The sequence below is a fragment of the Sander vitreus genome, chromosome 15 (assembly GCF_031162955.1).
Source record: "Sander vitreus isolate 19-12246 chromosome 15, sanVit1, whole genome shotgun sequence".
Lineage (NCBI taxonomy): Eukaryota > Metazoa > Chordata > Actinopteri > Perciformes > Percidae > Sander > Sander vitreus.
In genome coordinates this window covers 19,236,711-19,258,478 of record NC_135869.1, presented here as the reverse complement: position 1 = coordinate 19,258,478, position 21,768 = coordinate 19,236,711, and the positions used below count along the sequence as shown (strand labels likewise).

The following is a 21,768-nucleotide window of genomic DNA, read 5'->3' as shown; positions in this document are numbered from 1 at the left end:
TTTCAGACACTGCAATGTTTCGTTACTAAATTCACATCTGATACTTTTTTATGCGCAAAATCAACTATATAAAGCTCAAATATGGACCGTTTTACGAAAATGTATGGCTAACTGCAAATTTGGTAAGACGTGTCGGATTTCAGGAGGTCCACACAGTCTGACGAGACAGCGGCAGCCCCGCTGTGCTCCATACCCAGGAGAAAGTCACCATTTCTGGGTTACTGGACAACCGGGGCTCGGGGCTCCGCGGAGCTGGCCGGCTGCCAGCATAACTATAGTATATTTACAGTTTGAATTTCATCACGCACCTTATATAACAGCTACCCTAAGGTCTTACAAAGCTAACACTTGTGTCCAATTTCTATTTAATGCATTTTTGTGAATAGGAGGGGTTTCGTTAGCTGCTAGTGTCCATTCAATCCTATGGGCAGCTAAAGATCGAGGCTAGCTAGCTAGCTACACTTTCGGCATAACTATAATATATTTACAGTTTGAATTTCGTCACGCCACTTATATAACAGCTACCATAAGGTCTTACAAAGCTAATGCTTATGTCCGATTTCAATTTAATGCATTTTTGTGAATATGAGGGGTTTCGTTAGGTGCTGGTGTCCCTTCAATCCCATGGGTAAAGATCGCGGCTAGCTGCAGGCCCTGGAGCTCCGTCAGGGCCTCAGCATTTGGTAGTCCAGTAACCCAGAAACGGTGACTTTGCGCGGGTATGGAGTGCCGCGGGCTTCCGGTCGTGACGGAGATCCATCTAGCTCACAGCGAGCCGGAGTCTATGAAGTAGGACACGCCGGGCGGCGAGGCAGCACCGGCCGCTGTCACGTTAGCCTGCTGAGCTCCTGCTGAACTGCTACACACAGTCGGACAAAATTTGCAATTAGCCATAAATTTTCATAAAACGGCCCATATTTGACCTCTACATAGTTGATTTCTCGCATAAAAAAGTCTCAGAAGTGAATTTAGTAATTAAATAGCGGACCTCTGGAGATCTGCGTGACCTAGCTAGATTCAGAAGACTAAGCTGACCTCAGGTCAGTGGTGTAGCCTATGCAAATGTTGGGGCGTGACAAAGACCAGGAGTTGAGGAGTTGACGTCAACTTTTAGCTTTGTTGAGATTCGCCCGTTTTCAGCAGCAGTTTTTTAAATTGAGATTTGCAGAGGAAAGGGGTGTCAATGGGATTTTGAGGTTCTATGTATGTCCTATTTACCCTCCAAACTGTCATTTTTCAACTATGACAAGATAAAATTGGTTTTGCATTCTATCACCCCTTTAAAACAGCAAAATATCTCAAAGTATGTAAAAGCACTCATCATGCAGTGTGTTATATTACATTTGGTGGATTATTACTTTAGTTTAATGTTGTAACTGGTCGATGTGAGGGTCCAATTAAGTATCATATTGTATAAGGTGATTGCCTTTTGTATGCAAAATCTGAATCTGTAAAGTAAATAGTAAGTGTAAAAATAAATGTAGTAGAGTAAAAAGAAGTATAATAAAGTACCAGAAAAGGTTTCTCATAATTGTACTTATGGTATCACACTTAATAATTAAGCTTTAAATAACTCTTGAGTATTTTTCTTGAGCATCATTGGTGAAATTGTGCAGTTGACAGTAGGGAACTGGACTTTGCTTTTGTTTTATGGCTCTGAGCTGCTGATACGTTCACGCCCAGTGATCACTTTGTTTGCTCGGGTGTGCAGTCTAGTCAGTCTGTGCATCTAACAGGAGCGTGGGGGGAAAAAAGAAAAAGAAATAACAGATTTGACATTTTCTGTTCTTTTGAAGAGATGTCTAGGTACCACAAAGCAGCGATTGATGGATACTTGGACCTCTTGAAGGAGGCCACGAGGAAGGATCTGAACACCGCAGATGAGGACGGCATGACTCCCACCTTACTGGCTGCTTTCCACGGACATGTCGATGCTCTTCAGCTCATATGCAGCAGAGAGTAAGCATGATACACTCCTCTCTATCACTTGGGCTTCACCTCACTTACAGCCTGCACAGATACTGAAACAGTATGTGGCCATAGCAAGGTTTATCTTCATGTTTATTATCTTAGAGCTCTGACGTCTATTGATGTTTTGATTTTTTACTATTGTTACACTAAGACATATAAATACAGACATTTTATTGCAAGTTCTACTATAACATGTATAATGCTCTAAAACTAAACTAAACTAAACTAAGATATACAATAGAACCATAAATAATGTTCACTGAGCAAAGGTTAACATGTTGACCAATGAACTTTATGATTGAAAAATAATGTGTTTCATGCTAATTTTTAGGACTTCATCTGGGGTTGTTTTTTTTACACGCTGGTGTTCACATGTCTACATTATCATATTATGAGCTAAAACTTCATTCCACTCTTTAGACTATTCTCTCCCATGAGCTGAGCCAAATGTTTAATCAGCCAAAGCCATCCAGTAAAACAAAAGAGCCATTTATCCATCCCCACCCCCACCTCCATCCTTCATTCAACACTACAAAAGACAGGCTCAAATCTAGAACAGCATTCTTACTGTAAAATGAAGTTCAGAAAAGATGGTTGGAGGATATTAGGGTAGTAGGGCGTAAGGCACACCTCACCTATGTGGACATACTTAACTGAAGCTTTTTCACTTTGGTCATTGGGATTTATGACACGTTATTGCAGAAATACAGCAATCAAGACTTTTATGGCTGTGACAGTAAGGCACAGCCATAAGTGGACTTTAAATCTTAATAGTTTACCAATTATCTTCAGCTGTCTTTGGTATTATTTAGTTATATGTTGTAGGTTTATTTTGTATATGAAAGACTATATGGCCATTCTTAACATACATTTAAAGGAATACTTTGACCTTTGGGGAAATGCGCTTATTTGTTCTTTTGCCAAGAGTTAGACGAGAAGATTGTCTGGTAAATAGCTGGATCCAGCTGTAACAGTTCAATATTTTGTGATTTTGTTACCTCTTGTTAGAAAGAGCCAGGCTAGCTGTTTCCCACCATGTCCAGTCTTTATACTAAGCTAAGCTAACCGGCTGCTTATTCAGCTTCAGCTTCATAGTTATCACATGAGAGTATCAATCTTCTCATCTAACTCTCTAGCAAAGTGTATTTTTCTAAATGGCAAACTATCCCTTTAACTAGCAAACTGAGCCATGACTTAACTGACAAAAACAAGCTAAAAGACAGGTTAGCTATTATTTGACTTACCTGGGAAAGTTAGCACAACATAATAATAAAGAGAGACTCACTGTATAGTGCAACAAAAAATGACCACATCAAACCACAGTGGATCTCTCCTATTCGAGTGCCATTCATTTTTGAAAGATTTTTCCCACATTTTCACTTATAGGGTTGAAGAGTAATTTTACTTTTGACTATCAGTCCTTTTCTTTGGGGATTGGTTTCTTCTTAGACTTTTTTTTTGATAAAGTTAGTATTATATATTAGTGCCATATTGTGAAATATTTGTCTATTACATATTAAGTTGACAAAAACAAGAGTACACAATGAAGAACAGAAGAGGTTGGAAAGCTTCTTGGAACTTACATTAGTGATAAAAAGGCGGTGTTCTCTGGTAGGGGGCTTGAAAAAAATCTAATAGACATCAAGGAAGAAGCCAAGGCACTCGTCTTTTACAAAAAATATACATAAAATGCCTTTAATGTATCTGGCACATTGTAGATAGAATAAGATAAAAACAACTTCAATGCGTTCCTTGATGTCTAAAAACAAGAGTACCTTTACTTTTTACTTTTTTATTCTTACTTTCCTAAACTTTGTTTTTGTTGTATTTGGGAAAATATTGATGTGAATTTCTGGGTTTTTTATTGGATTGCACTGAGGTTGTATTACATGTTTTATGTCTGCATTTTAACACCTTGGGACCATATTGGAAATTAATATTCCCATTTTATCATGTTTTCCCTTGAATTGGTGAGTTTTGTAGATTCACAAATAAATCAAATCAAATAAGAAAAATACCATAAAATTGAAATAAAATATCTTTACGATTTTCTTTCCACAAACCCTTTAAATCATTTTTTTCTTTTGTGGACAGAGGAGACCCCAACAGGAGTGACATCTGGGGAAACACACCGTTGCACCACGCAGCGGCTAACGGCCACATGCACATCCTCAGCTTTCTGGTCAACTTCGGTGCTAACCTTTTTGCACTGGACAATGAATACCACACAGCTATGGACGTTGCTGCTTCTCGTGACCGCATGGACTGTGTGCGCTTCCTAGATACTGCCGCCTCACAGCAGACCAACCAAAATCCCAAGAAGGTCGCCAATCTAAAGAAGGAGGCTGTCAAAGAAGCTGAGAAGCGCGTGAAACTCTGTGAGAAGGTGAAAAAGAAACACCAGAGCAAGATGGATAAAATGCACCGTGGCAATACTGGGTCTGTCTCAGAGGCCAGCATGGCATCAGCACTCTCAGACGGTGGTACCATGTCCAGCGTCAATGAGCAGTTCTCCAAACTTATTGCTGCTGATAAATCTGGCTCCCTTACAGCCAGGGTTAAAGGCACACTCCAGAAGAAGCTTGGCAAGAAAGATAAAGGCACACTGCAGAGATCAGGAGGGGATGGGAATGTTATTTTCCTCAAACAGGAGAGTGGAGCGTCTGAGCAGCCAGGGTTTCTCGATGTCTTCAATGAGCAGGATGAGAGCATGTTGGACGGAGAAGGAATGGCAGGCTCCGAAGGTTATTATGACGATGACGAACCAGACCAAATCAAACAGTCCATCTTCAACCGGCCCGGCCTTGGTGGTCTGATTTTTATGAAGAAGATGGGGGTGGAGTCAGAGGACATCCCCAGCGGGAACAACGAAAGTCTTGGCTACCTCGTTCAGAACGAGTTGTTCGAGGCAGAGGAAGACGTCGCTGGCTTCGAGGGGAATGGGGATGCTGATCTGCCCTGGGATCAGGAAGATCTGGGACTGGATGATGATGAAGATGAGGAAACCTCTCCTTTGGATGCATTCTTGTCTGCCATCTCCTTGCCAGAGTTTGCCCTTGCATTCAGCAGAGAGCACCTAGACCTGGAGGCACTGATGCTTTGCTCTGATGAAGACCTGAAAGGCATTCGCATCCAGCTGGGACCCAGGAAGAAGATCCTGGAAGCTGTTGCTCACAGAAAGAACGCACTGGAGACTCCTGGCATCATGAAGGACAGCTGCTTGTGATCTAAAAACATGAACAGTGATTAATTACATATGTTTGAAGCTTATTAGTCAGTACCTTTTGTAAATAGAGCCAAAAGTTTGATTTTCTGTATAAAACAAAGATGATTCAGCAAATTATTTCTCGAAATAACAATTCCTACAACCTAAAGTATCAAACTTCTTTTTATGGAGATGGAATGACATTGTGCTTTGTTTATATCCATGTTAAAAACCAATTTACAAACAGCATGACAGGACTGTTAGGACCTACAATATCAACAATGGCCTCCATAAATCTGGTTGACACAGACAAAAAATGTATAACATAACAGGGTCAGTGGCTGATTTGGATGTGCTCTTTTATGTTTTATATAATTATTTTTAATTGTTGAATAAAAAAAACATAATGTCTATAATTTAATATTATCTGGTGTGCGTGTGTGTGTGTGTGTGTGTGTGTGTGTGTTTTGTCACAGAGTTTTACCTTTTACCTCTTACCTTCCATCTGGGGACAAAATGTTGGTCACCACAAGGTATGGTACAAGTATTGTGAATAAAAGGAGCTCAACTCACTGCAAATGAAGAGTCATAAGCAAATAAAGGAAGAACTTCACCAAATTCACTGCCCATGACTTGTGCTAACTACATTTTCATCTTGTTCTTCTACAAAACCACCACCTGATGACTTGAAACAAGACAAACAACAAATGTGAACACACATTAAACATAAGGATAAAACGATAATGCATGTTGACTGAAATCACAGTCCCCCCCCTGAAATATTGTACTGCTCCCCCAGGCTAGACAGGCTAAATCCGGCCCTGCAAATGGTTACTGATATTTGCAATATCAATTTTATAGGGTGTGTCAGTGTTGTGTTTACAGCTCGTGGCCAAAAATGAATTAATGGCTGATTGGTATTCCAGCTTTAAGAAGATTTAGTTTAAATTAGGAAATCATTACCAGCAGAACTGAATCAGCTTTATCGGGTAGGCTAAGTGTGTGTAGGCCTACACATACAAGGAAGTTGATTTTAAGTTGATCTCAATGTTGTCCACACACAGTTCCAAGAAAAAATTATAAATTATAAATATTATAATTAATATAATAAAATATTCATAAATTCATTATGTGAAAACATAGGTGTAGGCTATAGGCCTACATAAATATACCAGCAACAATAACCAACAACATAATGTCATAATTATGTTGTAAGTGTAAATTGTAAACGATTGAGTAAAATATTTTACAATTATACCATGACCATAAATAACTTCAACAGAGAAAGAAATACGATTATGAATCACTTTCTGAAATGAAAAGCGCATGGATGGGCTATAATCATAGGCTATAATAGGAAAAGCGGCGCGGGAACTAAAAAGCAAAGCCGGAAGTACTCGAAGGCGAAGTCTCTTGAGTTGTGAGTGTCTTCCGGTGAGTCGCTTTAAATACTGGTCGTTGCCGTTTGCCGTTTGATGGTGGGGAGAGTGGGCTCGCATCGAAGTGGTCACGATTATGTCTATCAGGTAATAGCGTTTAATCTCACCTGTCTGTTCCTGGTATGTAACAGTAATACTTCTCAAATGACGGATTCGTTTTAGTCGAGATGTAACGGCTCGTTTGCTCTGCTAAGCCTCATTAGTGAGCTAATAGACAATCTCAGATCGTCTCTCCGCTTGTTGCTTCTCCCCCCGACTTTACAAATATCACTCATCAATCAGAGTTAACTTACTGAGGACTACTTGCCCAGCTAATATTCAAATCGTTGGTTTGTTTTTATCTAAAGTGAGAATATGTCGTCAAGGTGTCCTAACTTATCTTGTCTGTTTTGCCTCTACTAACCTCGCAGGCTTACCGAGCAAAGTGAGACATGGCTGAAATATTTGCTGTCAACGCCGGTTTGCCCTCGCCATCCACTATAAACGTCACCTTTCCGATCCAGGAGGACGCCTGCGCCGCCGCTGCTGCTGCTGCCGCCGCCCCTCCATCATCTCTGAGCAGTGAGGATTACCTATTTGTGGAGCCCAGGCACTCCAACACTGTCCTGCAGGGCCTCAACAGCCTGCGGCTCAACAACGCCTTCTGTGATGTGACTCTGTGCTGTGGAGGACAGGAGTTCCCCTGCCATCGCATTGTGCTAGCCTCCTTTAGCTCTTACTTCCAGGTAAACGCAGCTCCCCTCATAGTCATGTCAGTGACACACACACACACACACACAAGAAGTGCATCTCACTCTCCTTAAATTGCATCCTCGACTCCTCCACTTACCTCCCTTCCTCGCGTCTTAGTCCGTCCCACCGATGAAGCACAGGAGAGACGCGAGGAGAGAGAGGAAACAAGGAAATGTGTTTTTAGAGGGATGATATGTCCTTTCCTCTGAAGCGTCGCATGAATTCGTCAGCTGTATGGGTGGAGTTAGCAACCTTTTCAGCTGCACAGGCTTCCGGGAAGGCTGCTGTCATGTATCTTCGCTCATGGCTTCTTTGTGATCCCTCCTTGATGCTCGCTCTTTGCTCCTCGGGGCAGAAATGAGAGCTTTGAGAGAGCCTTCATGAAGGAGGGACATCTTCCGGTTCAGCTTAGGATCGAGGAGCTATCAAATAAGGGATGTGAGATGCACCTAAGTCCAGATGTTCATTAGCTAGACGGCTATAAATATATATTTTTTTTCTTCTCCTTTCATATTTTCAGGCAATGTTTTCCACTGACCTGATAGAGTCCAAACAGGAGCGTGTTGCCATCAATGGAGTTGAGCCTCAGATGATTGGCATGTTGGTGAGCTACGCTTACACCTCAGAGGTCTACATTTCTAAAGCAAATGTGCAGGTAAATTATCAGCTCTTATTTTTTTTTCTTCCTCACTGCTACCCTTCCTAAAGAGCATTTGTGCTGAAAACTAATAACATTTGGTCCAGGCCCTGCTGGCAGCTGCCAATCTGCTGGACGTGATGGCTGTTCGAGAGGCCTGTTGTCGTTTCATGGAGCGTCAGATGGATGAGATGAACTGTGTGGGGATTCACTGCTTTGCTGAGGCCCATTCTTGTAAGGTGCTGGAGAAACGCAGCATGGACTACATTCACGAGCACTTCAGCAGTGTTTCTCAGCAGGTGAGAGGCTGATGGAGACACGTGGCTCACCTGGTCTGGTTGCAAGACTATATAAACTGGTGGCAGTCAACCAGATATATTCACTCTATCATTACGCTGGTTTCCCTGTTTAGTTATGTAAAATAAACTCCTTGATAGCTGCAACTCATGTGTGGTCTCCCCCTCCTTTTGTCGAGCCTTGATTTTGGTTGTGACAAATTGGGGGCTCGTCCAGGATCAAATTTACCATTTTGGTACCTTTTGTGACAATGGGGATTTGTATGTACTGTAGGCATTTGGGGCTTTGGTCAAAATTGCAGACTGCGCCTACTTGTTTAGATGCAAATTTGGGGGAGTATCACGCATGAGTTTTAGGCTTTAGGAAATTGAGAGGGGCATTTTTCACTAATTGTATATATTAAATGTGTACATGATTAATGGAGAAAATGGGCACTATCAAGTTGATGCGATGCTGGCAGTGGACCTGTCAGTGTTGTGGGTTTAATGTGTGAAAGGGGCTTAACAAAGATATCTACCTGCCTGACAGCAATCAAAACGAGACCCACAGGTGATTAACTACCATGAATAGTGTCCGTCTGCCACAATTATTACATCCCACCCTACTAAGGTTCACTAAACATGTACACCATGACGGTCATGCATACTCATACACACACTTACCCTAATATATGATTTGTACATTCAATTTTCAATCATACCAACATTCAACATAACTGCTGTATTAGTTGTCTGTATGTCTACTGATGTGTATTGTTTACTCTATATGTCATCTTTTTGTTACAAACTATTTTCACAAATTAAAAAACAAACAAAACAATCATGTCCATTCACAAAGCAGGTTGAGTAGGTTGTCATTCACATTTTATTTTTTTTCACCAGGAGGAGTTCCTGTCTCTGTGTGTGGACAAACTGACAGAAATCATTGCCAGTGATTTTCTCAATGTGCCTAAAGAGGAGATGGTGTTTGAGGCCGCCATATCGTGGTTGAATAAATGTACGTCTCGCAAACAGAGCTTTGAAAAGGTCAGTTTACACAGGCTCAGGTACTACTGTTTGTATCCACATTATAATGCACACACAGTTCTCTTTTATCTTGTAAGTAGTTATCATCTAACTGTCGGTAAGAAGGCGAATAAGTGTATACATGTCAAATTATTGCTTTTAAAGGATCGGGGGGTGGGGGGGGGAATAATTTGACTGAGCCCTGTGACTTTCCAACAAGAAATAACGGGCACAGTGGCAGTTTCATCAGATTTCTCTCTTACCATTTGTTCCTCAAAGGTCCTTGAACATATCCGGCTGCCTCTCATCAGCCCCTACTACCTCCACGATGTGATCGAGTCTCTGGATGTGGTGAAGGAGAACCACGGTTGCCAGAAGCTCATCTCTGAGGCCAAGGACTACCTGCTGCTAAAGGACCGCCGTGGAGAGCTCTACTGCTCCAGATCCAGGCCACGCAGGTCCACCGGTAAACTCCGTCGCATCGCATGCTTTTTCTTTAGGACTTGAAGCTGTATTTAGTGTACAGTTTAGCTACACTTTCTAGTTTGAAATCCTTATATCAAGTGACTGAGACATATATGTTAGACTTGGAATTTTGTTCCCTTTATATATAAATAGGTACACATTCAAACAGTTTTTTTCCATTATGGATCTTTGACCACTTATACACCTGTTTTTTGCACTATACTCGGTTAGTTGGCAATACACAAACCACAAGAACACGATTAATCAGTCAATCGTCAGAACGTCAATCGGCAACTATTGTAATAACCGATTAATCAAAGGCAAAGCAAAAATGCCAAATTCACACATTTTAGCTTCTCAAATGTGAATATTTGTTGGTTTTCTTGGTCTTCTATCATATGAAGTCCCTTAACTGTGGGGTTTGGACCTGTGGTCGGACAAAACAAGACCTTTTAAGTACGTCAACTTCAGCTTTGAGAAATTGTGAGGGGCATTATTTTCGTATTTTAATGGAACGATTAATCAACAAAACGGAGTAAGCGATAATGCAAATAATATTGGTTGCAGCCCTACGCACGACTACGTTGTATCCTACAGGGGCAAATTAGTTTTAGATGAACATCAATCCAAAGGCCAACGTGCCTGGGCTTACTACTCTGTTCCTCTACTCCTGTTGCCATGGCAACAGAGACAGCTGAAGTGATAGTGACAGTCGGCGGGGAGGATGACAAGGTGGTTCTGCGCAGCGTCGAGAGCTTCGATCCTGTCACGAATCAATGGAAGAATCTGGCCTGCCTGCCCTTCGCTGTGAGCAAACACGGGCTGGTCCTGTCAGGTGAGATTCAGTGAAATTAAATTCATGACGGAGTGGATAATGATACTCCCTATGTGTCCACCCTCTGAAATGAGCAACAGCTACACTTTACGACGCGGTGCACATGACAAGTGACGTGTTTGTTTCTATCCTGTTCTCCGTCTCTGTAGACTCCACTCTGTATTTGGCAGGAGGAGAGTTTCCTGATGGCTCAGCCAGCAGAGAGATGTGGCGCTACGACCCCTGCTTTGACTCCTGGATGGAGATGGCTCCCATGAATGTAGCTCGCTCTGAGTTAGGTGAGGCAGTCTCAATAAGACAAGCCCTTCCTCTACCTCAGAGAATGTCTAATAAGGGGAGTACTTCCGGCTTCTGAACTGGTTGCAGTTCCACTCTGGTTCCATATGAGGGCGCTCACGGGTGAGTGCAGAATGAATGGTCTATGGAGCTGTACCCCTCAAAATCCACTTTTCTCAGGATATAATTTTTTTTTGTCTAGTAATTTGAATGTGGCATTCGAAAGGGGAGGCAAAGAAAATACGCACTGCTGGGTTTTTTAAAGTTGTTTTTTTGTTCTAAAAAGCCTTTTAAAATGTCAATGACGTCCTATACATATACGGCCAGAGATGCTGCTTTTACAGCAAGCTCTGAGTCACTTCCTTTTTTCTCTCGAGGCATCGACAACACAGCTGACAGGTTAGTCTCTCCCTGTCAATACAATACAACGTGCTAGAAAGAGTTTTGGGGCTTAATAGGGAGTGAACAGGCTCTCCGTAGACGGGCTCTGCTCTGACATTCTGGTGCCATCAAACGGGATCTCTGGTCGTAATCAGTCCTTCACTGACCAATCGGCATTCATTAGCAGAATACTAGCGTGTTATGGGCAACAACAACTTAACCTGTAAGAAATCGAAAGAACAGAACATAAGTACTCCAATCAAATCTGAGATTTCTCACCGACAATCGGGCGAAAGAGACAAATTTAGCCGTCTAGCTGCATAGACTCCCATTCATTTTGCACTCGCCCGCGATCACCCCCACTGGAACTCTGGTGGAACTGCAACCAAATTCGGTACAATGAGGCTTAATAGGGAGTGAACAGGCTCTCCGTAGACGGGCTCCCATCTACTGTCAAGGACCTCATATCTGCCTTTCAGTGAGTTCCAAGAAGGTCTTTAAAGGAGCATTTTATGGTTATGTTTTAGCTGCACTAAGCTTTGTTTTCCTCATATTCCTCATTTTTGGATGCTAATTTTTTACACTGTAGTAACGGGTAACGTTTTGTTAAGTTCTCAACAGTGGACAAGGGCATAGAGAAGTAAAAAGTTGTTATAATTAGTGACTTGTTTAATCGTCCTCACTCCTCTCAGGCCTGGTGATGCTGGACGGCTTTGTGTATGCAGTGGGAGGGTGGGAGGGACGCTCTCGCCTGGACTCGGTGGAGTGCTACAACCCTCACACAAACTCATGGCAGTTCACAGAATCTGTGAAGATGGCCGTCACAAGTCCTGCTGTGGTGGCCCTGGACGGACTCCTCTATGTTACTGGTAGGAAACTACACATGTGAACGCTTTTCTTGAGGTTGTGCTTTTATTCAAAATATTTGCATTTACAGTTTTTTTTTGTGTCACTCTCGTGGTAGGTGGTGCAATTCTAGAGGATGGTGACGGCACAGACCTTGCTCAAGTGTACAACCCTAAAACCTCTGTATGGACAGAGGTTGCCCCCATGCAGATCGCTCGGTCTGGTTCAGCTGCTTGCACACTCAAAGGAAAGATTTATGTTATAGGTATGTAACACACTTTAAAGCACTCAACAACACAGCAACCACTCTAATGAAATCAAGCAAGATAATGACTCGTTCGTTCTCCCAGGTGGGTGGCATGCCTCGACAGAGAACACCGATAAGGTGGAGTGTTACAATCCCAAAACCAATGAGTGGACCATGTGCGCCCCCATGAAAGAACGTCGCTACCGGCCTGGTGCTGCTGTGGTGGATGGAAAGATCTACGTCCTGGGAGGAGAAGAAGGCTGGGACAGGTGAGGGGCTAATCTGGGAAAATTCCAAAAAATAGCTTTTCAATCTAATATTCATCTAATCCCAGAAGGAACTTTTGCAGGAGTCTAAGAACCATTTCAGGAATGCACTGGCTTACCTCTGTACATCCTCGTTTGCATCCATTCAAACATCAACATTCAACAATAAATACAAAGAATTGTTTTGAAAATCAGACCATATACCTTAGTTTCATGTGTTCAGATGCTGTTGAAACGCAAAGAGGAATGCATAAAAGGGGCTTTTGGTTCCTGATTTAGTTCCTGTGGATTAAAAACACAATGACAATTTACAGTTGTTCTTGTTCTAATGCTAATCACCCATTTCATGCAGATATCACGACACTATCGAGAGGTACTGTGACGAGAAGGACATGTGGGAGATCATTGGGGAGATGACCACCAGTCGCAGCTGGCTCAGCTGTGTGTCTCTCCAGCTGAGGAAGGACCTCCACATAAGCAGCTTTGCCGGGACGCCAAATGACAACTGATCTGTCTGAGGAAATCTTATGTGGTTATTCTTTGCACCTTCATTAGGGGACGGTGCCCTACAAAGCTCAGAGCTGTGGAGGACAGCGAACTGAGAAGGGATGCCTGGATTTGGCAGAGCGCTGTTTGAGCTGTTACAGGCGGCAGAAGGTAGTCGGGTTTTTAAACGGTGACTGCTTGTGGAATAAGTCTCACTTGGGTCCTGCCTTTAGGCGTGGCGACAAAGGAAACATCGTACATGAATCTCAAGTTACTGATTGACGACTCGGTCAGCAGTCATAACTCCCCTCTGTATGATGTATGTTTAGGGTACGGTTATTGTCCGAGCGCCTCAACTCTGTGAAGGTTTTCTCAGCCAACAAAGTGTACTTTTGCATTATGTGGCATATTTAATGGAGTATGACTAGCTGTGAGAAAAAAATGGTAAACATTTCGCTCTATCAAAAGATGCTCTATGGGCCAAAGAATCTATTTGTGAATATTTTCGAAGATCACCTGTGAAAAAGTTGTCTATACGTGAGCAGTGTTTTTGTAATTAATCTTTGTAAGTTCTGAATGATTGTCTTTACCACTTGTAATATGTTGTATATTTATGTAATGTGCAAAATGCATTTTAGTGACTTTAAATGGAGTGGGTTCTAATAAAGATTTTTAATTATTTATTGAGTGCTGGGATTTTATTTTACATGTCACAAATGACCTAGGAACAATCCAAGTGACACATTTGACATAAATATTCTACATTTAATTTGTTTAAACCTAGAAAGCCTTGAATTGCAAAACTGTATATTTAAAGCGGAGCCAGCAGAAAACTGAAAACCCTTCTGCCAGGAAAAAAAATTGATGTTCAAATGGTAGTGACTGCTTTCGTCTCTCAGTTGAGATTTATTTTCTCGCAGTTTTGACTTAAAGATTTCCTACGGAGTTTCTAACCACTAGTAGTGCTATGGAGCTGTTTTTGTAATAAATGGGTCCTGTGTTTATATCATGCAAGGTACATACTTTCCTATAAATGTTTTCAGATCATTACACTGATCTACAGGTGGCGGTAGCAGCCAAGGTTGCAGTATTGTGCTAGCAAAGACGGGAAATAAGAAGTGAATGAATGTAAACAATGCAGGATTTAAAATACTTTTTTTAATCGGCTAGCAAATATTTTATGATAAAGGAAATGCATTTGTTAGAGCTCAAGGATATGCATGAGTTTTGTGGAGAAACTAAATTTAAACAACTTATTTGTTTATGCTTTAAAGTTTTTTGTTTTTTTTACTTAAAATGTCATACTTTTGACTTAGTTTCTCAAAGTTTTAATTCAGTAAATTCAATTTTTAGTTTATATTTCGGCTCAGTATTTCGTAGTTCATTATTTTATATGATTTGACAAACCAGAGTTTAGTTTATGATAACTTTGAACCTACTGCAAGAGTTTATCTTGAAATCCTGTATCATCTTTGATCGGCTGCACGGTGCAGTGCATTGTGGGTAATACCTTAGTCCGCCGCCATATCTGTCTTTCTGTACCGGCTGAAGGAGAGAGTCTAGAGTCATGAGAGGAATCCGGGCTCTGAACAATCTCCCCGTGAGTCTCGTGTTTTCTCTGTTTTATCTGAGCTGTGTAACCGACACGAACTAAACTCTGCTCGTTGTGGTTTTCGGTCTGCTTTAAAAGTGAAACCGCATTTAGTTCCAGTTAGCCTGCTGGCTAGTTAGCTTGCTAGGTGACTAGCAAATGCAGCTTAACGTAAGGCTTGCTTGCATGGTTTTAGTAAGACATTCCGGAATCATTCATATGAATTGAATGTCCGGTGTAATGCGTATGCAGCAAAACGGTCTATTGGTTCGGTTTAGTCGGGCCGCTTGTTGTCGCTTATTGTGGTTCAGCTGGATGCAACCTGAAGGTCATCTCCAAACTCGCGTATCCCAAATATTTTGATCCAGGCGAACAACACCCACAATTTGGTCATATTTAAAAACACCAAGATATTTTGCTGATACACTCCCCCAGTCTTTGTTTAAAGGACACATGTTCATGTGGTCAACGTATAAAGTTGCACGGGTCATTTCGGAACACCCTACTCTAAAGCACCCTACTCCACTTTACGACAGGCTGTCAATGTCTGACATCACATGCCATATATGAAAACGATCATGTAGTGCATACACTTCATTATTCGTTTGGTTGATTAACAAAAAACGCAGCTGAAGCTCATGTTGAGTTATTTACAACTATCCACACTGTTCGGTGAAGTCAAGGACAGTGGAAGAAGTTCCACGGAAGAGGATTCTCTCAGAGGGAAAATTGCTAAAGAAGTCCCTAGTCTTAAATTCAGTGTCCCTACATCCCACAGAAACGCTGCTATGCCGCTGCCAGGAGAAGTGAAGCTCTGACTGAACCCCTCACAGGCCGCACACCGTCCTCAGCTGCACTTCTCCCTTCCCAAAATGTCCAGGTAGGTGCTGCTCTCGTCTACACACGAATAGCTGTTGCAGGTTACAATCAAACTGAACATATACGTATATTTGTTTACAGTGTGATTGCAATTTTTTTAGTAAAACAGTTTTTTTTTTTTGCTGCTTTAGGTGTCCAAGCTTCCAAACGGTCTGGTGGTAGCATCGCTGGAGAACAATTCCCCCCTGTCCAGTGTTGGTGTGTTTGTAAAAGCTGGGTGTCGCTATGAGACGGTGGGAAACCAGGGCGTCTCTCATGTGCTTCGACTGGCAGCAAACCTGGTACTTTTTGAATGCGTCTTCTCTTAGCTGCTTACTGTAGAGCACAGTTAGCTCTCGTTTTCCTTTTGCAGTATATCATACTTCATTAAAGAGGTATCCCAGCCCACAACCTGTTAGTTTTTTAAATCATATATCACCAACATGCTGTAGGGTCTCGTTGAAACACTTTCTGTTGTTTTATAGACTACTAAGGGTGCGTCTGCCTTCAAGATCTGTCGCGGTGTGGAAGCACTGGGGGGCAGCCTGAGGTCAGTGAGGGCACTCTCTGCACATGCACACACTGACAGTTCCTGCATTTCCTGCTATAAATACATACCAGTGTAACCAATAGCCCACCACATTGAACCAACTGTGTCGTCATCTGTACCTGCAGTGTGACGTCATCAAGAGAGACCACCGTCTACACCGCAGACTGCTTGCGAGACCACCTGTAAGCGCGTCCGTCTTTATGTCGAGCCTGTTATGTTGTTGTACTCCTACGTTGACGCCTCAGTATGTGTTAACCCTACTGTATCTGTGTGTGTGCAGAGATTTATTATTTGAGTTTTTGGTCAACGTGACCGCAGCTCAGGACTTCCGGCCATGGGAGGTGGACGATCTAACGTCCAGGGTGAAGATCGACAAGGCTCTGGCTCAGCAGTGTCCTCAGATAGGTTAGTAACCAGGAACAAAATATCAGTTCCTAACCTACTTTTTCATTGTGGAAATTGTGGTGTCATGTCACACCAGAAACACACCGCACGCTGAATAGCCGCGAAGCGCCGTGAAGCGACGCAAAGCGACGCAAAGCTATTTTCATTTCGCCACGCCAGCTGTGGCCTGTGCGCTGCAGCGATCGTTTCAGCATCTCCTCCATTTCTTCTGCGAGCCGTAAGGGAATGTGCCGAGCCAGGCAGGTAATCACATACAGGAAGGCCACAGTGCAGTTGGATACTTTTCAGAATAATATAAAATTCAAAATAAAGCACCCAGTTCTATGGTGATTTTGGCTGTCTTGACTTCTAAGCTGTATTTAGAGCTAGACACACGATTAGGCACACGGAGAGAGAGAGACCGACGGACGGACAGAGTGACACAGCGCACACACTCAACCAAACACTCACTGGGAGAGAGATGGAGAGAGACGTTCTGTCGAGTGAAGAGGAGAAGGATCGCTTTGTGTCTATTTGTGGTGCTTCTGTGTGCAGTGGGTTTCCGCTGTCAGATTGAAATCTGCATTAAGTGATTTTGATCTCTTGGGCCAAAGCAAACAGCAACAGAACTTTGGCTTTTGTTATACAGTAGCGGAATTAGAGCAATATCAGACCAATCTGACAAACGTAGAGGCACTTTCTTATTTGGCTTCTTTATTTCTGAGTAAACCAAAACTGTGAGCTAAAAGCTGCAAGTAGATGCATAGTGGGCTGTTTTTTCTCAGTGGGATTGGCATATCACAGGGACTCATTTGATTCAATATTCATTATAACAATAATGCGTAAAGACACAGTAAAACATGTCCAAGTTCGAATTGTGTGTTAATTGTTAATTTCTCTTTTTTAGAGAAATATGTCTCATTAATGAAGCTAAAGGCACTCCAACTTTCGTTTCACTGTGACTTTAATGGAGATTTGAAGATGTAGTTTATGGAACATGCTTTCTGTAATTCGGAGTAATTTCTATTTTCATCCGCAGGTGTAATTGAGAAGTTGCATGAAGCAGCGTACAAAAACGCCCTGTCCAACTCTCTGTACTGCCCCGACTACATGGTTGGTCGTGTCTCCTCTACACAGGTATGGGTCTTTGTTAGCAAGACATACGAATATAGCAAACTTTTTATCCTTTGTTAGTTTGTGCGTAGCTCTGACACACTGCTCCTCCTCCTCCTCATCGTCCCCTTGTAGCTGCAGTCATTTGTTGAGGACCATTTCACCACTGGCAGAATGGCTCTCGTAGGACTGGGTGAGTTTCGCTTGTCTGCATCGTTTTGTCACAGCTGCTCTCCTTTCTCATCGGGCTTTGTTTAACAAGGCTCTATTTTTACTAATGTTTAGTCAGCACTCTGAAGTTATAGTAACCCTATTGATGATGAAAATAAAGTGTGTGTGTGTTCCTCTCAAATGTCATTTGGCCTTTGCCCAAAGAAATAGTGGTAGTAAGTCAATACAACAGGCCAGCAGTACTACTGTGGATTGTCAAACATAAGGCTGACTTTGCCTCTGTGTTCCACTTCAGTTGCATGTCAAATTAATGCTAGTTTTTCTCATTTCTGCGGTCAGGTGTACAGCACTCCGTCCTGAGGCAAATGGCAGAGGGGCTCTTGAGTGTCCGCAGCGGGGCTGGAGCACCTGTGGCTAAAGCTGTGTACCGTGGAGGTAAAACTCGTGTTTAATAGCGACATTACACCCTTTGAGATTTATCGCTGCGTTCTTGTCATGATGCTATTGTGTGTGTAGGTGAGCTGCGGGTGCAAAACAATGATGACCTGGTCCACGCACTGATTACCAGTGAGGGTGGTGTGACAGGTAGCGCAGAGGCTAATGCCTTCAGTGTGCTGCAAAGGATCCTGGGAGCTGGGCCACATGTGAAGAGGGGCTCCAACATTACCAGCAAACTGAGCCAGGGTATTGCCAAAGCTACCACACAGCCCTTTGATGTAAGTTAAAAAAGAAGGAAAAGAAGGAAATAAAAAGAGTTATATGACATTGTGTTATGTGTTGCATTAGTTATAAATGCAGAGTTTGTTTCCTAATGCCAGATGACCTATGGCTGTCTTTCAGGCCACAGCCTTCAATGCCTCATACTCTGACTCCGGCCTGTTTGGCGTCTATACCATTGCGCAAGCTGACTCTGCAGGAGAGGTAATTGCCGAATTCACTCTTTCCAAGACAAATGTTACCACATCTTAAATGTGAAAAGATGCCAGAGTCTGCATTTCACTGAACTGTTTCCTGTTGCCGTCCTCTGTGTAGGTAATCAAAGCTGCCGTTGCTCAAGTGAGAGGTGTGGCTGAGGGAAATGTATCAGAGGCTGACATCAGCAGAGCAAAGTGAGTTCACTGAGTAATGTTGGACGTAGAGGTGAAGCAGTGTTGTGTACCATAATAATATGTTGTTGACTCTGGTTTTTGTTTGACTTTTCTGCAAAGGAACCAGGTAAAATCAGAGTACCTGATGTCAATGGAGAGCTCTGAGGGACTGATGGAAGAGATCGGTGCTCAGGCTCTGACCACTGCGGCGTACCAGCTCCCTGATGCTGTTCTCCAGGCTATAGATGCTGTCACCCAGGACGATGTGGTCAAGGTAAATGTCTCTAATGTACTATATGTCAATCTTGAATCAAGTTTTAGTCACACCTTCGCTTAAGTGGTGCTTTGCAATATATTATCAGCAGCAGGCAGCTTCTCTCAGTGAAAAAGATAGGCACAGTGTGTACACAACCTGCCCAAGACCAAATGGCAGACACAAAGTTAGCAACTAGCCAGTGAACATAGTAGAGTACTGAGCAGACAAAGATACAGATATTTCCCTCAGGAGTTGGAGACCAAAAACCGAGCTAAAAGAAGAGTAAATATTGGACTTTCAGTAATCAAATTTCCAGAAACATGAGTCCAAATTAATGCTGATGTTGCTCCATGTCTGCTGAATGTGTAAATAGGCAACTGTTTGCTAACCTGTTCATGTTAACAGCTTTATGTGGTAATAATATGTCAACATTGAGCTTACAGCTTGTTCTGCTTTCTCCATGTGGCAAAAAAATCAATTAATACAGCTTTTAAATTATTTACATACCAGTCTTTTATTTAAAGCTAGAGTGCAGAACTTGATATAAATTAATGTCCGTTACATTCAAGCCCTAACGAGTTCACACAAAGCTGATTAAGCCCATCAGCGCCAGGGACTGCTCTCTGTATTTCTCAGTATACTGGAGTTGAGGTGTCTGTGGGGACGTTACCACTCTGGCACACCCGAAGGATGCCCATACAGCTTATTTGTACTCGGAACAAGTAGTTTATTAACTCCAAAAAAGAAGGAAGAAAGAAAAGAAAGAGACCACAGCGTTGCAGCGTTATTATGAATCCCACTGTTTTTCTTAACGCGTCGACAGTGTTTGTGTAATTACTCTAACAGCCAGGTGTGTGTGTGTGTGTGTGTGTGTGTGTGTGTGTGTGTGTGTGTGTGCGTGTGTGTGTGTGTGCGTGCGTGGCTATTTATGAATCAAAAAGTAAATACAGACATAATGAGGCAGAAACGTGCAATTACAGAAATGTAAATTTTGTTAATCTAAGCATGCACTTGTATGCATCAATGTATTTGTTAGATGTTATGATAGTAAATGGAGTTGTGTACTGTTTGAGTAATTTACCACATAAGGTACTGACTAAGCAGTAAATTAAAAAGTTCCCTCTGCCCTTTTATTTACAGGCTGCGAAACAATTTGTGGATGGCAAGAAGACCATGGCAGCTAGTGGACACCTGGCGAATACACCGTTTGTGGATGAAGTATGAAGATAAAGTATAAGAACAGTTACTTTTAACTTGAGCATGCTACGCCTAGCTGCTTCAAAAGGAAAGAGGACCTCAAAGCCACAGCCTCCTGCAACAGTTCATTTGATGTCATCATTTGTACTCTGTCCTGCAGTAAGTGTAAGCACCAACAGGCGGCCGGAGAATCATAATGCAATTTCCCTTTTTGTTTTTTTGTCAATTTAACTGTATATCTATGTAAATTAAAGACAGTAACAACTGCTGGTTGTCCCTTAAATTTGTATCTTGGAATGAACCCAGACTTACTGAAGGTTTTAAGTGCAGTATCAGGTGTATGAGGGTAGTCTGGTGGTTAAAAAGGCTGTTCAGGGATAAGGTATTTTTAGCAGTTAAGAGATGTTGTTCCATTCATCAACCAATAGGGGGACCCAAAAGCACAAACATGCAGAAAGTTGCCAATGTTACAGTAAAAGTCCTAAATTTAGGTTTAACAACCCTATTTTTGCTTGTACAGATTTAACAGTTGTGGAATAAATATTGATACATATAAGCATATGTATCAATACTTGTATACAAAGCATATAGCAATAGCAGCAAAATGTACATAATCAAAATAATAAAAATATTAAAGTAATGTCTTATATTTTAAAAGATTATTTTATGTTTTGTATGTAGAATATTAATCTGCAGAGTGGCTTGTTACTCTAGCTGTCAGATAAATACAGTGGAGTAAAAAGTACAAAATGTCCCTCTGAAATGTAGTTTGAGTGTAGTATAACATGGAACATTTGTCCAGAGACAGCTAATTATTTTAATTATTGATTAAGCTGTTAACTATTTTTCATTCATTGTTTAACAATATAATGCCAGATTAGGTGTGAATATGTTCACCATTTTTCAAAACCCAAGATGAAATATTTGAATGGTTTGCTTTAACTCAAGACCCATATTTTTTTCTATTTGCAGTCATACAAAACTTAAATATTAGAAGCTGGAATCAGTGATAGTTTGCTAAATTAATGTTGAACAATAAATGGCAACTATTTGTATGTCCTATCATTTCAGCTCTAATTCAACTAAACACATTTGTTGAGCAATATGCTTCATGTGAGTACTAACATGTCTCAAAATTAGATGTTGACACAAGGACCTCCAATTTTGATTCTGAATTCGATTCTGGTCAGATCAAAACTTGACAAACTTGATCTTGAAAAATGGTGCAAATCCCCGAATTTGCAATTAATCGGAGTATCAAAGTAACCAATTGACTTGCATTGAAGCTGAGACTTGTGTGGTTTTAAAAGTGCACCCTTGTAGCACTGATTCAGCTCCCACTACTACACCGACCCCCCAATTAATTGCCACAAACTCAGGATAAAATGAACCATGAACCCCGTTTTGCATAGTATCGCGAGAAGTGAACAAATGCCCCCTCCCTTCTGTACGCGAAGACACTGAGCTCTGTGT

General features: G+C 41.8%; 3 protein-coding genes across 3 annotated transcripts; all 3 read left to right on the top strand.

The window, feature by feature from the left end:
• The first annotated feature begins 1,798 nt into the window (after positions 1 to 1,798).
• anks4b (ankyrin repeat and sterile alpha motif domain containing 4B) lies at positions 1,799 to 5,197 on the top strand. The gene is made up of 2 exons (XM_078270407.1): positions 1,799 to 1,959; positions 4,066 to 5,197. Exons 1-2 carry the CDS (start codon positions 1,799 to 1,801, stop codon positions 5,195 to 5,197), a joined length of 1,293 nt encoding a protein of 430 aa, XP_078126533.1.
• Positions 5,198 to 6,602: 1,405 nt separating this feature from the next.
• Positions 6,603 to 13,768, top strand: LOC144530475 (kelch-like protein 24). The gene is made up of 12 exons (XM_078270056.1): positions 6,603 to 6,702; positions 7,026 to 7,340; positions 7,868 to 8,002; positions 8,092 to 8,283; positions 9,163 to 9,306; positions 9,565 to 9,751; positions 10,439 to 10,585; positions 10,735 to 10,863; positions 11,935 to 12,111; positions 12,207 to 12,353; positions 12,439 to 12,604; positions 12,954 to 13,768. Exons 2-12 carry the CDS (start codon positions 7,047 to 7,049, stop codon positions 13,108 to 13,110), a joined length of 1,875 nt encoding a protein of 624 aa, XP_078126182.1. The 5' UTR covers positions 6,603 to 6,702; positions 7,026 to 7,046; the 3' UTR covers positions 13,111 to 13,768.
• An 816-nt stretch (positions 13,769 to 14,584) lies between these two features.
• On the top strand, positions 14,585 to 20,561 carry uqcrc2a (ubiquinol-cytochrome c reductase core protein 2a). The gene is made up of 14 exons (XM_078270022.1): positions 14,585 to 14,687; positions 15,457 to 15,558; positions 15,689 to 15,838; positions 16,022 to 16,086; positions 16,212 to 16,268; positions 16,367 to 16,491; positions 17,510 to 17,607; positions 17,719 to 17,776; positions 18,094 to 18,189; positions 18,271 to 18,470; positions 18,595 to 18,675; positions 18,787 to 18,863; positions 18,963 to 19,116; positions 20,239 to 20,561. The coding sequence occupies exons 1-14, from the start codon at positions 14,655 to 14,657 to the stop codon at positions 20,320 to 20,322; spliced, it is 1,380 nt and encodes a 459-aa protein (XP_078126148.1). The 5' UTR covers positions 14,585 to 14,654; the 3' UTR covers positions 20,323 to 20,561.
• Positions 20,562 to 21,768: the final 1,207 nt, after the last annotated feature.